This window comes from Morone saxatilis, unplaced genomic scaffold, assembly GCF_004916995.1.
Source record: "Morone saxatilis isolate NCDOM2014 unplaced genomic scaffold, NCSU_SB_2.0 Contig16, whole genome shotgun sequence".
NCBI lineage: Eukaryota > Metazoa > Chordata > Actinopteri > Moronidae > Morone > Morone saxatilis.
Genome location: NW_023339718.1, coordinates 3706932 through 3724003, shown reverse-complemented (window position 1 = coordinate 3724003; position 17072 = coordinate 3706932). Strand labels below are relative to the sequence as shown.

The 17072-nt window shown below is 40.2% G+C and overlaps 1 protein-coding gene across 2 annotated transcripts in view; it reads right to left on the bottom strand.

The window, feature by feature from the left end:
- Positions 1 to 9351: 9351 nt before the first annotated feature.
- The window catches only part of zbtb34 (zinc finger and BTB domain containing 34), a 12048-nt gene continuing 4327 nt past the window's right edge, over positions 9352 to 17072 (bottom strand). For both annotated transcript variants that reach the window (XM_035657947.1, XM_035657948.1), the window contains exon 2: positions 9352 to 15004. In XM_035657947.1, coding sequence (XP_035513840.1) covers positions 13442 to 15004 — 1563 coding nt within the window. In that variant the 3' untranslated portion in view covers positions 9352 to 13441. The remainder of the gene's footprint in view (positions 15005 to 17072) is intronic.

The window sequence follows — 17072 nt, the reverse complement described above, 5'->3', positions numbered from 1 at the left end:
CACACCAGGGACTGACAAATGAAATGCGACAGGCCTGTAAAACTAATGCATCCAGCAGTCCCTTCCACTGACAGCAGAAACCACCTTTACTTTACTATGTGTCAATGAGATTTCCAAAGACAGCTGGAAAATGAAGCAAAAATGGCTTTACGCTGCAATGAACCGAGCTCCATTAATGTCATATTTTGTGAGCAGACTTGAGTTGAAGAAGGTTTAGACAGTTTAGAGAGCATTTGAAAATCAATTTACTATGAATACCTGTGACAGACAACTTTAAAGACAATCTGAGATTTTCTAAAGAGACCAATTATAAATGGAGCAAAACGTCGCGTGTGCATTTAAATTCCCTTGCTTCGAATAAAAGCTAATTTACCATGTTAGCATTTTGTGTTGCCAAATAAAAGATGGATGCTTATGTGACAGTAGCCAAAACACTTGTCCTACATTAAACAGACAAACACTGGCAGCTAAAACTGACTCGCAAGTCAAAAGCTAAAAAGCTTTCTTCCCCATGACAAAGAGGATTTGGATGGAACAAAGGAAGACATTCATCACTGCGACTGTCACTCTTGTCGGCTGTGGTTTTACTAAAGATGGATGGGACAGTAAAATGCACTTTGTACCAAATCCTCCTGTATTCCCAGATAGGTCAACACATTTTTTACAGCAATTACATCTTAAAACCAGTTAAGTCTGCTTTGTCAATCAACCTAATCGTGGTAAAACAGAGGACGATGTTTCATCGTCTCCATAAACAGAAACGACAGACTCTTTGGATGCCGTGTATGTCTGAGGACTCACCACGATGGAAAACCTTCAGTAAGGGTGGCCTGTGCAGCCCCCACTCCTCAACCAACATGGAAAACCATGAGCTGACACAGTGCTCACTCAGCACAAAGAGAACCGCATTTCCCGAGCCTTCAAACCTGAACCTTCAAACTGGCCTGTATTGTTGTTTCACATCTGTAAAAGTCCATGTCCGTTGTTAACTTTCCTGTGCCCCCCCACTCCACCTTTTGTGTCAAAAATGTCAAAAAAATGTGTCACTGGGGACTTTACCCGCTTACATTTCATGCTTTCACTGCAACATGTACAGTAAGCATCCCTGAAACGACATGACATGCCACATAACCTATAATTTATTCATTATTAAGAGCTCTACCAAATATGATTAATTGGAGGAGATACAGACTTGAACACAATGCAATCAGATCCTAAAACAATATGTAACTGGATAACTTGTATCTGAAAACTATCAGAGCTTAGAACACACTCGCATTGAAGATGTCAGAGCCTGTGTTCAGGATATGTTACATTTTTTAACATCTAGAACTATGAAAGGACAGCGCAGGGACTTTTCCACTATATCCCTCTCCAGTTTTCCAGTGGTTGTGAACCAGGGTCATGTTAAAATCTTTGCATGCAAGTAGCCAGTACAACTGTGAAATACAATGAAATGAAAGTGAATGAAAGTATAGAAAACAGTCAGCAAAACACATTTTACACCGACAGTAAAAAAGTGTTTGCAAAGTGAATTCAGATACATCTTTCTGTCATCTTCTTTCCCTCTCCCCATTCTCTTCTTCAATGTGATCACTCCATCTTCCTGTCATAACTTACCACAGACTAAAGACATGCTGAGGTACCACAGCTATGCTATCGTTTCAGAGTCTGGATCACTTCTCTGTCTCTGTCACATCTATGTAATGGAGCATTCCACTAAGGTGACACAACGCTGATTGAGCGCAGCATTGACACTGTTGCACTGCAAGTCAGCAAAAACACAACGGAAACAACACAAACAGTGAGATCCAAAAAAGCTCTGCAATAAAAAAGGTAACCAACATCTTTTTCCAAGTCATTTATTCAAACCACTCCCCTTTGCTGCTGTAAAATTATTGTGATGCATATGGGAGTTATTAGGAAATGCTTAAAAATAGAAACACATAATAATGTGGTGAAGCTTCTCTTTGGGAGAATAGTCACTTCATTGTTTATTACTTGCATAGTGGAACTATTGAATTGGGTTTTTTCTTTCCATCTTCCAGCAGTTCAGCATTTGAACTGATTTCCAACTGTGGAGATGTGCAGATTTGCTTATAGCTTTACAACCATATTCCATGACTGTTTCATGTTCTTCCAAAACGTCTGCGAGACCTCTGCAGGGAACTTACAGGAAATCTCTCAGGGACGGACGAGAGGAATTTTCCTTAGCACAATGGAAATTTTATTTTGTAAGGTTTTACTGTGGCTGCGGCGGTGTTGCAGTATTTCACGTATTGCTTCAACGAAACACTGTTAGTGAAGAATCTTTACTGTTAGATAAAAGACAGTCGGTGTGATAAATCGTGTCCTTCCTGGACAGCGATATTTCGATTTGGTAAATTTTTTTTCCATGTGCAGCCTCTGACCTTAAGAGCCAAACTCTGCTGACTCTGCACTGCAGTCCCAGGGCTCTCTTTATCAATAATTGCACACAGACGCAGGACGAAAAGACACACATATAAAAGTCATTGTTATCTGGCATTAGTTTGTTAAATCCATTAGAAAAACTATTTCAGGCAGTTAAGCGAAATCAATTTTTGGCTGCAGCCACAAGCGCGCTAACATCTCCAGACACTACCCAAAACTGACATTTTAAGCACAGACTGCAGGTCAGTATTATCACTATGTGAAACCTGCTGTCTTATTACTTACTGTTAATGCATTCTCTCTAAGAAACAAGCTGGAGTCTCACAGAAACAGCCGTACAGAGCCTCTAAACCATTACTCGACTGTGAGTCAAAATTACTGGAGCGTGGATCACCTCCAGTACAACACACTGACTCAGTTTTAATAAAGGAAAATATGAACAACATGAAAAGGCTTATATTGGGAAAAGGAGGGGTTTCTCAGAATCTGACAGATGTTCCTATTTCTTGGGGTTTTGGTTGAACATGTCATGCCAGCTCAGAAAGGCACACTTACCGTAACTCAGCTAAGCCTCTTTCTCATTCAGGTAAGTTCATTAAAGGAGTTACAGTGTGGAGAGATACATAACAGACTTCATTTATCACAATGCTCTATTTTCTAAAATAGCAACCTTAGAAAGAGCGGTGGAATGTAAGCTGGTTTTTAATGTTCGTTTTATTTAAAGAAACACTCAGTTAGACTTTTGAGGTTACAGACTTGTGCTATTCTGAATGTTACTCATTAAATACACTCATTGGCTACACATAACCCATGTTGAGCTTGTTATTCCAAAAAAGGCAACTATTACTTATTGCTTATTACTCTTTTCAAAAATAGTATCATTCCTTTATTTATTACTCCCTGCTGACAGTAATTAGTTACATTACTAGCTATATAACTTTTCTGCTACACCCCAAAAAATTGGTCACTGCGTCTTTTCTCCCCAAAATAAATGAAAAATGTAATGGGAATATTTCCAATCAATCCAATAAATCTAAGCCCCCCCAGTCATAAAAGCATTCATCCAGGTTATTCATTCCTTTTGTAACCTGAACCTGAATTTCTCCCACATCACTGAATCACTGAGGTAACATGCAGTGCTCCTGCCCTCTTTGGTGATGATGGGCCTTTCTCTTTTTTTACAGCAGACATTTGGGCTTGTCTTGGTAGGAAAAGTGCAGGTGTTACTAATAACATTAACAATGGCTCTGTTGTATTCAGGTGTCCCAGTAAGCCATGACAGTGAGCCAGTATGCACAATACCAGGAGGACGTTGAAAATGAATCATTAACTTCATCATTTACACCTGGTTTTTTCCAACTGTGCCACAGGACAAAATGTCAAAGGCCTATTGTAAGCGAGCAGAGCCTGGTGTGTTTAGGACAAACACAGGGGTCTGCACACAATATCATGAACACCTGCAATATAATACAAGAGGGGTCATTTCTATGCTCCCAGGGTCCTATGTTCCCCAGGTTTATATGGAACATGAGGGTCCCCCAGGTCGAAGGTCAAGAGGTTAGGGAACATAGAGCCCTGGGAACATAAATACCCTGCCATACCAGCCTGGTATTTTAAGTCACATGGGCAGGCTTGAGAAGTAACGCATTACATGTAACTGAGTTACATAATCAAGACACAAAAAAAAGTAACTGTAATGAGGTTACATTACTGTAATATTGTAATACTTTGATTAGGTTACTGACTATATTTTTTAACACTCCCAACCCTGCACTTTAAGTTACAACATCAATAAAAACAACCAATGCTATTTCTTCCCTTGTTGTTCCAACAACCAACAAATGTGATAAAAGTTTAAATATTGTGTTCTTCCCTTTGCTGGGGACGACCTTCAAGCCCCTCAGGCCACTCAGTTGGTCCCCGAACCCCAGCTTGGAAACCACTGTCATAGGCTCCTGCTACCAACAAGAGTTCACTAACTATTAAGATAGATAGACTTTATTGATCCCCCACTGGGGAAATTCACCTGCTCCAGATACAGCACAACACAATAGATTAAAAATACACATTAAATGAGAATACAAGAGAAAAAACATTAGATATATTGGCAGCAGCAGCTCAGTGTGCAGGGACTTCGCTTGGGAACCAGAGGGTCGCTGGTTCAAGTCCCACAGACCATAGTATGTAGCTGGAGAGGGGCCAGTTTTGAGCAACCACCATCTCTCTCCAAGCTTGCATGTCCACAAGCTCTGCGTGTGTATAAAATAAAAAAGGATTAATAGGGGATTAATAAAGTAATCTTAAAGAATATAAATTAAGAGTTATAAATATCTAAACTATATACAGATGCGATTGGTATGGAACATTGCACAGGTCACAGCAGGAGGTGGCAACGTGTAGACATAAATACAATTGCACAGGACAAAAAATACCTGGGGGTCTGGACCACCACTAGGGGTCACCAAAGCATCACGGGGGTCGTGAGGTCTTCTTGATTATATCTAATCCTGTGAAGTAACTAAATTAAATTTAGGTAGAATGTATGATTGTTAATAAAATCACAACACAGACAAAGAATTGCATAAAACCATCAGAAAAGTCACCTCTGATGTTAATATACAATATGTTATTTAGTCAGATAAAGGTTGGGAACCACTGTTATAGGCTATGAAAATATATAATGAATATATATATACTTCAGTTGCAAACAGTAAAAAGACAATGTCTGAAATAGAGATCCTGGAACAATAAAGGTTGTACCACTTTATGTCTGTAAATAAGTTTGACAGTTAGCTAGCTATCTACACAGTCACTTACCTTGTTACAGGTGTTCAGTATCACAGGCTATTAGCAGTTAGCAGTTTACACCAAACAAACCCAATTGTGTTTAAACTACACCAGCTAGCTTACGAGCAGCTACATTGACATACAAACCACAGCACAGTCGCCAATATTCAGCTGCAAAGAGAGAATATTACTTTACCCACTAGCTGTGCTTGTTAGCCTCGTTAGCATCACATTTGGAGCACTGTCAGGCCAACAGGTCAAAGGTTAACTTCCCGAAACTGTTATTTAAGGTAGGCCTATTGCCTATAGAGTGGTTGAGGTGGAACAACATTTTCCAGTGGAGGAATCCCTCCAGGCTCAAACAAAGCTAACCACAGGATTGTGTTTTCATCCTGTGTAGGTGGGAACCTCTCACCTGTTTTCCTCTTCTTCCCCAGCCAGCCACACTCCTTCCTCCCAGATCCCTTGTAACGTGGCAGCCACATTATCTCATTCACTAATAGTATTTGCAACAGGCCACAAGGAGCAGCTTCAGTCACCAACATCAGCAATGTTACAGTAAGGTCAAATAACACAGTGGTTGTCAAACTGGGGTCCGGGGACCAAAAGGGATCCTTGAGTGGGTTGTAGGTGGTATTTTCAACACATTTTTTGGAAATAGGGAAAGAAATAGGGATGGTGGTTTTGATTGATTGTAATTTATAGTGATCATAGTTTGATAATTGTTTGACTATGAAGACTTTCCTATCTTAAAACCTAAAGAACAAGAAAACTACTCAGAGGGGATTCTCTATTGTAGGCGTCCTTGACATGAAAAAGTTTGTGAACTCCCGGAAAGAAAAGCTCCAGAGCTTAACTTCACAGGGACAATGAGATTAGGTTTGAGGGAACAGAGAGGGAACAAACATCCAGAGCCTTTTTGGATTTAAGGGATTTGAGGAGAGACACTACAGGCGAACAGGCAAAGTAAAAGATCACCATAACACTTCCCAAGTTGAAGAGCTACATTAAGGCTTTTTTTGTATCACAAGTTATTTATAAAGCTTGTGTTTAAATATGTAAATATGCTTATTTGCATATATTTCCAGAACATAAATCTAAGCACTGGATAAAGCCACAGTTTCATTTTGTTGACATATTTATTAGAGTTATTTTGGATCTCTTTTTAACACTAAATAATTCAGGAAATACTGTCAACACCCATAAAAACTATCTATTTTCGCCATGTTTGTAGGAATAAAATGTTATATAAATCGGGCTATGAATTATATATGAATAAACTTCCAGACTATAAATAGGAATAAAACTTGAGATTTCTGGCTCAGAGTATGAGAAAAAACTCATTTTGAAAAAACTGCCTTCAAGTATTAAAATCCCATACAAGTAAATAGGTTTAATGGTCACCAACAGATATCCCCATGAGACTTCACCAGTTGATTACTTACATTAAGACAATTATTCTGGTATTACATGTTTTCTGAATTTTTATGTTTAAATATGCAAAAAAGGCATTATCTAAAGCTATCTTTTGGAGAAATCTACAGATGCTAATAGACAAAGTGTAGTAAAAAAAAAACACCTAAATGTCTGAAAGAAGACATGTTATGGAAGTAAAATAGGCCAGTGCATGAACAAATTATGTTTTGGCCTGTAGTGTCTTTAATGAATGGCTCACATTATCAAACAACAAGGAACAGAAAGAGAACAGAAACAGAGTATGTGTCTGCTATAGGGCATAAGTGACCCTTTGTGAACTGTGAGACGGTAAGAGGGTTGCAGTTCCAGGACTGTATGGGTGCATGAAACAGGCCGAGACAAAGTGCAACACAAGTGCATAGGGAACTCAAGACTCACTGGTCATGTTCTACTTAGAAAACTGCCATAACAAACCTAATGATCATCCTCAAAGTACATATTATCAAATGTGCGAAACGGCTAGGAGTTATTTACTCCGCTCCAACATGGTAGAGCTTGTCTTACAGAGAGCCACAATACATCATACCCATAGAATGCAGTTAAAGAGTCCTTGTGGAAACACGACTACCTCGGGTTTCCTGGCCTTGTATTTTGTGGTTTGTTTTATTCTCCTATTCCACTGAACAGAGCAATTTAGCCTATTATTTTAGGATCAGATGTCTGTGAAGCCATATAATGCTGTCATTTTAACAGTTCATCCAGTTTATTAGCATTTTCAGCAGCGAGCGATGCTTATTTCACATCATGAAGCATTCTGTTATTTACTGGGATTAGATTAGTAACTATGTATTTAACAAAATATTTTATTAGAGACGTATTAAACATTGAAATTCTTCATTGTGAATAATCTGCAGCCTGAAAGTAAACTATTTCAAGAAAATGTCAGTGAAGCACATAGCTGGCCAATTTGGTGGTCTATTAGTCATTTGGCTGCCGTATGGACTTACTTTTTGTAAAACCCACATCCAGTGGTAACACTATGGGAGGCTGTTGCACAGCTGTGCCACTTTATGAATATATTTCTCCCTTTGGATGCATTTTTTAAAACAGTAGGGACAGCAGCAATAACACGGCTGAGGATTAGGGAGAGAATTTCACTGGACATCCAGCAGGAAAAGGAGGCTGTTTGGTGATAAATTAATTTTATTACCGGCCATCTGAGACCAAAGCAATTTATTGTTTTATATTCTACTACTTGGCCTGTGTGACTTTTGTGAATGGTCTATTTTCCACAAACACAGCATGTAGTAGATTATTAAAGTCTCAAGAGAAGATACAAGAGGAAAACGCCTTTTCACACATCTGGTTAGCTAATTATTTTCCGACAAAACCTGTATAGCTTAATTTTCACACCAGAGGCAGTAGTGAAGTTAAACCGCCTTCTGTGTTAAGTCATACTGGCTATTTCATTCTGAGATATACTCTCATTTAGATTAAATTGATTTCTGGCACTGAAGATGAGTGACCTTTTAATGTGTATTTGTTATCCTCTAGCTCCCTCTGGAGGGTCAAAGTAGCACATACATCAGACACTGAAAGTATTCTCTTCCCTTTTACACGAAATGCTTTGTTCATTGAGTTTTCATGCACATGTAATCAAGTAAACATTTTTTTTGAGAGACACAAAAGACAAATCAGAGCCAAATCAGCGTCTTTATTTTACAAACGCATTATTCTATTGACATTTTTTATATAATAAAAAAGCAATTTACAAGCTTAAGAACCAAAATGAAGCAGCACAGAATGATTATGAGTAAAATATATAATTTGAATAAATATATTTTTATTTCATGCTATAAAATAAATTCATAAATGGCAATAGATACAACATCAGCTCTAGCTAGCTTTATTTACTTCATAGTTGTACAAAACAGTAGAGTTCTGAGGTTCACAGTTGGGTTGTGAGGTTGTGTGTAGAGTGGACAAAAACAGGAGTTGGGGCATTTCTGCTACCATGCTTCAGTTCGTGGTCTCCAGCGCTCCTCAAGCTTCAGCTCTGTGGAAAATATGGGCTCATTGAGACCTTGAGGCAGAATGTTAGGGAACCACTGACTGAGGACACCTGAAGAGAAGTGCACAATTAGACTATGGACATATAGGATGTATGTCCAATGAGACCACTTTTAACACTATATACCCTGAGTTCTAAGTTAGTTTTTTTGCCTTGTCACCAAATACATATGAGCCAGAGACATTATAGTGCAGAGTTTAGGGAGTTGTAAAAGGAACAATAGCTAGACTATAAACTTCCCCTCTGATCCTGAACCACTACAACTACAGTCTCGGTGCCCGAGGAGCCAAAGGAGACCACTGAACCTCAACATGACAACAGACAGCCTGCTCCGAAACAGTGGCTATACAGCCCAAAATCCCTTTCATTATTTGACACAGCTGGAGGTGCAACTCTGAACAGTGCCACTGAGTTTGATGACTGAACCACACGCTCAGTTCTTGTGTTGCAGTTTTCTGTCTACCACTGGATTTCGTTGGGCATTTAGAACACCAGCAAAGCAACACCACTTTTTCATTTATATATATATATATATATAGCTCTATATTTTTCTGAAGAGGAAGTCAACCTGTCCAAAGTTTCAGAAAATATATAAAAAATAAATCAATATCAAATTGTCCTGGTCCTACTTCAATTCCACAGCTCCCTGACATTCAGTTTGTTTGATATATGACAGGGCAATATTTCAATAGGCTTGATGATCCCAATACACCGCTTTTAAAAAGGTTATTGCTTTTTTTTTTTTTTTTAATAATACACAGTGGACAGAAACTGACAGAAAAGCTATGGAAGACTTAAGATTTTTTTCTAAGCCTGTATCAGTGTTTGTAAACTACCTGAAGTGAGTTTATTATAAAAAGAATAGGACGAGCTGCAATTTCAAAAAGTAGTCCGACAGCCTTCCCTGTAAACACTTCCTTTTGATTACTTGTGGCCCATAATGCATCTCCCGTTCCTCTAGGAGGTGTGGAACTAAGAGCTGACAAAGAGTTGATTCGAGTGTGTGTCAAGTTCAGTTGGTTCTGCAGGTGTGTACTATCACATAAGTACTGAGAGTTCATGAAAAGCATTAAAACAACCCCCCCTCCATTCACCTTTGATGATTACATGGACTTTGTTTACTCATTGGATAAGAAAAAAAACCCATTGGACTAGTCTAAAAGCACCATTCAAGGGCAAAAAGGTCCCTACCAAAGTGATTGAGGCCATTATAACAGAGTCCCTTATGGGAAACTACACGGATAAACTAGACTTCCCGGGTGGAATTGGTATTTACTATCAACGAAAAAAAACTGTAAGTGCACAATCGATGACACAAATACAATAAAACTCAAGTTTAAAAATGATCCATTGGCAATTTTATACAATTTCGTGGTTGAGCAACGTGCAATTAAGCTACAGTATATGAGGGTAAGCTTCTATTACTAATATTCAGTTTATCTGCTGAATACCCGAGCAGCTGTTCCCCTGCCAGATGCTCCGAGAGAACAGAGAGGAAGTAGATTTGTGTTTCTCATGCATCTCCTTCCTTCATTGAAATGCCTAAAAACTACAGTACATTGCTAAGATTGTCCTCAGTGGTTAGAGACGAGGGATACAGTATAGTCTCTGAACGCGGGGGCAACGGCTCGCAGGGAACAGGTCTGCCTCGTCTGATTGTAAGCAATTGCTACAAAATCAGTTCAACCTTAAAGTCAGTCGTCAATCGCGTGACCAAATTCACTCAAATTCTTAAAAGCGAAAACGGGGGCGGGGGCAGGACTTGAGCTGAAAAGTAAATTACGAGCTTAAGAGTTAATTTCTATTGGTTCTTGGCAACACTTTATTATAAATGACGTGGCCATACTTTATTATAATCTCTCTATTCAATCCATTACAAAATGAAAGAGGCACAGGAATCTAAGTGCCGGAATCTAAAATGTAAAGCTTGTGGCAAGGCACTAAGTTTAAGATGCCACTTTTTGTGAAGTATTCTCTCTTTTGTTTACACTGGCTTTAAACAATTACCTATTGCACAACTTTTATATCGTCAGCTTTTGTATGGCTTAATATATGATGTTGTTTATGACTCTGCTGCTTAATGTCTTCTTAGCAAATTGTTTCAATTTTACACAAGTGATTGTTAGAAGCTGGGAAACGTACATTCCTTGCAAATAGCAATGAACTAGTCCTACATTAAATTAAGAATCTATTCTTCTTAATGAGCATTCAATTACGCAATACAGTCAAAATTTACTGTTAAAAATCACCTGTTAATCTTTGGTGTGAACTCTTGGCACAAAATTGTTTTTTAGCCGTTTGTACCTATTACTCACAAAACATTACTGACACTAATGCAAGAAGGTATGCATCTCCTCCTCTTATTCTAGGTGAAGGGCAAGAATCATCATAGGCAGATTAAAATTAGCTAGCGACTGATTTTGTTGAGGTCAGATCGGCTGTCAAACCTGCACGTCACACCAGCGGCTGACAGAAATAAACGTGACTTAGTAAACATTCATGTAAAAAGCATTGTACAGGTTGACAGACTGTGGGTGATCATGAAGTGTTTGTGATAAACATAAAAAGATAACCAGAAGCTAGCTATACCGATTTTTGCAAAATTCCCTAAAGTTTGGTTCGCTATCTTAACTGTCAATGAGTGAAGACGGTGACAGCACATTCAGTGGAATAAAAAGGACTGCACTCTCGACGTAACATTGGACATAAGCAATAAAACACAATATTCTCGCACCAAATGCACACAAAGTACAAAATTATATGAAAACTGTGAAATAATCTAAAATCGGTTCATTGACACAAACTCCGCATGGACCAGATGGGACAAAATAAAAGCATATAGCAGGTGCTCTTCTAAAAAAGGCATTAAATAGCTGGATGGCAAATAAGAAAGCAGGATAGCACAAAAAGGGACCACCCAGCTGAGCTTTAACTTGTCTAAATATGACAGGATAACCAATCAGGCCTTCTAAGTGCCTTTTACGTATTTACTGTGAATGCAGATTATTTAAGTCACAATGGAAATTAAACCAAGTCCCTATATACTAACAACACCCCCATCCCCCATTCCCATGGTTTAAACAGTATAGATAAAATAAAATGTAGCCATATGCATGGCTTGTAGCCAATAGTATTCATGTGATTGCAGAGCCTCATCAAAGTTCACAACATGTTTAAAAATCTCAGCTGTGAAGCAAGTACTACTCTGCTGCCGCTGCAGAATTAAGACAGAAATGTGCACATTTTATCAATGGGACTGCACACATCCCACCCACTAACTCTGCAAAGTGCATCAATACTTTGGATCACCACTTAGCTCTAACATTTACCTCTTAGCCTTAATCTAGCTATGCTGCATGTGTCAAAGCCATAAAGCAGGGTTGACAAATGAGGAAAACGTGTTCCAAGTCTGCATTTGACCCACAAGCAATGCAGAGAACAAAGATCACAGATCAATCATCCCATCATAAAGGGTAGGACAGAGTGAATGAAAGAAACAAACCAATAGCTCTTTTAAATAATGGAAGAAAAACCATGTCAAAATGGCTGAGATTCCTTTTGTTCTTTCTGTTTGCATATTATTCAGACTAGTATACTATGTAGATTTATGTGAACAGACCCAGAGCTGTCCCTACTGTGCTGGGCTGACAGTGAGTACTCCTGTCTCTGTTTGAGTATTAACCTAGGAGCCTACCTCAGGACAAAACAATTTACACATACAATAATTCAGTATAAGTCTGCAATCAGAGTATAGAGGAATACAAATGACTTCACTGTATGGACGTAATTCACCCATTACATGGATGACAGCATCTAAAATCACGCATTGGCTAACAGAGTGAGATCTCCAGTAGTGATGAGACAAAAAGTGTTTTTTTAGAACAAACGTCATAAGACGGTAAAATCCTATCTTGAACATATACGGGGCCGTTTTCTTAGTTCTCTCTCTCTCTCGCCGAAAACAAACACAGAAGAAAGCTAGCAAATTTAATGCACTCCTAACATAGCACCTTCTTAATCATCAAGTTAACCTGGCTGACCGTGAAACATTTGACAAGGACTTTGTCCCTAATCCATACAATCAGCAAGGAATATTTCCCCTAAGTATCAAGGCTTTGTGTTGAGAGAATATTCTTTACAGGGTTTGGCAATAAGATAAAACCTAAAATGGATTTCAAAACGGTGAACATGTCTGTGCCTGGTAGGTTCTTGGCTATGAGGTAGAACCTGGTGAGTTTTCATTTAAGTTAAAATACTGTCTGTATGAGTATGTAGTTGCATCATGAGGTATTGAACGGATATGTCACACGAAGCTTTGCACTGGCAGAAAAATCATTCCTTGTGAGTAAGTGACCTCTTGTGGCCACATGTGCAAAAACAGGTCAGGTAAAAAGGTGATATGACTAGCATCTTACCAGAGCTTTCACATTATCAATTATTGCAACATGCCTATATAACTCTGTAAATATGTTTTAAAAAACATGGAAAGATAAAAAGAGAAATCAATTAGGGGGTCTTGATTATTGTGACCTCCTCAAAAATAGTAAGTTGTTACTCCCTTTGCTTGAAAGAATCAAATTTCTATAAAGCACCCATTTGCTCTCTGCATTCAACATCTAACTTTCACAAAATTGACAGAAACCCTTGACTCAAGAAATGTCCATAGTGGAGGGAGCTGATTCAAAAAGAAAAAAAAGTCCTTTAAGTTGAGTTAAAACAAACATTTCTTAAAGCTTCCTTAACCTGAAGCAGGACCTAAAAATCACATCTTGATGCTTGAGCCTCCTCTGGACTGCATTTTGAACTCTCCTCCATATCATTGGCTGGTGCCTCTTCTGCATATTGCGCCTCAAATGCCATCCCCTCAGACGTATCCTCTTGGTCCTTCTGACCTGAGCTTCCCTCCGTCCTCTCTGGAGAGTCCATATGATTACTGCCCTCTGATGCTCCCAAGTGCTTCTTCCTCAGGTGCTGGTTAAGGGTGCCCTGAAATGGGAAGCATTTGCCACAGATCTGACAGTGGAAGGGCTTGTTGTCCGTGTGGCCACGGATGTGGTACTCCAGCTGGTCTTTCCTCGTGTACTTCTTGCCACAGAATTTACAAACAAATGGGGTGATTCCCATGTGCAGGCGCATGTGGCGATCCAGGCTCCCTTTCTGATTGAAGGTCTTTCCACAGTAGATGCAGATGAGTCTCTCGTTGTAGGGGTACCACTGGCTCCGCAGGCTGCGCTCTCGCACGTCGTTCTCCAACCCTGTGGGTCCCACAGCTGATTCACTGTCATCGGAGCCTGGCTTGATATGACTCAGCACCCCTGCCGGGATGGCCAGGGGGCGCTTTGCCCTGGCTCGCCCACCTCTGAAGCCACTGAGTATGGAGCGGGAAGGACTGGAGTTGCTAAGGTTGACAAAGCACGAGGAGGACAGCCCTGAGTAAGAATAGGTAGCAGGCTGGATGACGGGACCGTAAGAACCCACACTGACAGCCAGTACCTGTTCTCCATCTACCAGCTCTGTGTGGTAGCCATCATCACCGGCTGAGGAACTATCTGAGTAAGTGGGCCTGTCGGTCTTCTCTACCTTCACATGCACATCTGTTACTTGCCCATCTTTTCCAATCAGTTCCACTTGCTCCGTTTCTCCCTCCATGGGAGCGTCATGCTCTGACACGCTGTCACTGCTGCCTCGGTCCGACTGGCCTTCCTCTGGCTGCTGTCGCCCCCGGCCCAGGCCTTTTCCTGCCAGCTCAAAGCGCGCTTCGTGTCCTGCCTGACTCTGCCGGGAGTAGTAAGGGGGGGAGATCTGGGTAGGGTTTACAAAGAGGTTGCTGTCATTGACCCCATTGTGGCTGGCCTGCGAGTCGTCCTTCTCTGGGCTGCACACACTGACTGGGATGCTGATCTTGGAGTGGATGCTCTCCAGGATTTGGGTACACTTGTCAATGATGGCCTGCATCTGCAGAAAGCTGGCAGCAGTGAGGAAACTGATGATATCCTTGAGCTGCAGGGACATGTGACCTGTGTAGCAGAATGCGAGAAGCCGCTCAAACACCTCAGGGCTTTTGATGACCGAGATGGAAAGGCCACTCATGGTGCTGAGGGCTGAGTGGTCACGGAAGTAGGGTGAACTAGCTGCCAGCACGGCCTTGTGGGCTCGAAATGGCTGGCCCTGAATGTGAACAATGATGTCACACAACTTCCCTTGCAGCCGCAGCTCGTTGAGCTGGGTCAGGACAGTGTTACTGAACTCCGGCACATCAAACTCGATGTAGCTGCCGTCGTCCATTTCTTGGATATGTTTCTCCAGTTTGCCGACAGCCTGATGGGAAGGGGAGAAGAAAAAAGGAACAATTAGGTTTTGAAACATTTTTACATCACCCTATTTAACAACAACACTATTGTGCTGTGTATGGCTGTTTCAAGATCCTCGTTTGATATTTGAGACTTTACACCGTACTGTATGTGACAGATTCTAAAAGAAACAACAGGGAATGCACTGCAGCAAACACAGCACTTTGCTGCTTGAGTTGGCCCACTGATAGAAGAGTTTATCCATATCACCCACTCCTGTTTAGTCATTAGTGTTAATGAGAAGTTCACAGTCCAATATGTTATATTATAGTTTTTATCTGTACTGTTGTCTTTGATAATGACTATAATAATAATGCATTGTTCAGCAGTAAAAAAAAAAAACTTGCCTCTGTGTTATTTATTTAAGTTCATTAAACTAATCTTATGTTAATACTGGTCAGGTTCTATCGAGGGTAGAGGGAAACAAGAGGCACACTGAGCCACAGATGATTTATCCACAGCCATTATTGCTCAATAGTCAATAGACAGGAACGTAGACTGACTGAACACAATGTACAAGTACTGTACATATACGTTGACTGTGGTGAAGCATACCATTCATGAGGGAAGTCATTAAGGTGTAAGGTACATTCCACATTTGGCGTAAGAAGAAGAAAATCTGGTTGTGCTCAGAAGGGGAGCATGCACCAACCCTTCTCTGGTATATTTACATCAGTAAGGCGCTAACAGTAACTGCCAAAAAACAGCTGCCGGGTAATGACGGTTGATTTTGTCGTTCAAACTAACGAACGCAACCGACAACTGCCTCTCCCTTGCATTAAAGAACTACATAGCATTCAAGTAGTAGCATACCACACTTACACAATAACATACTGACTTCGGTTGGCCGGTTGATAAAATATTAACAGACATAGGAGCTGCCGTCTCAGCAGAACTATTTAAAAACACACTTTGGAAAGCTGCGACTATGAAATCAAATTCTCCTACTGTGTAATTGTTTGTTTGTAAAAGCAAATACTTCCGTCTTGCAAAACCTTAGTATGTGTTGGTTCTCCAGCTTAACCCTCCTCTCCCCCCACTCCATCTGCCCTGCACTGCACCTCCTCCCTCCCTCCCTCCCTCACTCCCTCCCTCCTCACTCCACCCCACCCTGAGCCGCCTATCTACCCAAGGCCAGCCCACACAATAATCTGCAGTGGTGGTGGTGTAAAGCGTGGATTGGTGGCATGTGGTGAGTGCATTAACCAGCTGTAGAATTACAAGCAACCAGGGAGGGATGTACAATCTGTCAGAGAGCACAGAGTGTGAAGTGATCAGCCCTGTCATTCATTGAAAATATTACGTTTCTATTGAATCAGATGAATTTTATACTAACTTTAGAGTCTTTAATTTATAGGTCAAGCCCAACATTGACAGATTCATTTTGAGTGACCACTGAATCCTTAAAGCTATAATAGGGAGTTTTTCCTTTAATAGGCTTCAAAATGTTGTTTCCTGTATGACACAATCTTCTGACCTTATTTAACTTTAATGAACAGTAAGAGCTTGGTCATCCTGTTTTCTGGAAGCAGAGGAGGGTTTTCTGGCACAACCTCAACTACAACCAATGTGCATAGAGACCTAAAGAGGTCCACATACGATGGGTTTCATGATGATCCATGTTGGCAGAGTTATGTGTCCATAACTACGATGATGTTTGGAATTGTCAGGAAGAGTGCCTGCAGATTGTCGAACTGTGTCTTTGCTAAAGTTTCATGATCAGACAGAGAAGAGGCTGAGATATTTATACAAATGTATTAAAAATAGTGCACCATCACAGTGATTTGACTGCATGGAAATAGTCAGATGAGCAGGAAACTCAAAGCATACATTATCATAGAAACAGAAATTAGATACACATCTTTCCATATTCAGGATTTCTATCTTTTACTGTCCAGGAAAATAATTTGCCTCTAATTCAAATGGTCCCAAATAGCTGCTAAAATGTTTTATGAGGAAAAGTATGTGTTAAATGTGTTAGCAGCTGTGGAAAACTAGCAGCTGCTCCCTCGGGTCCTCCTGGCTGTAAATATTTT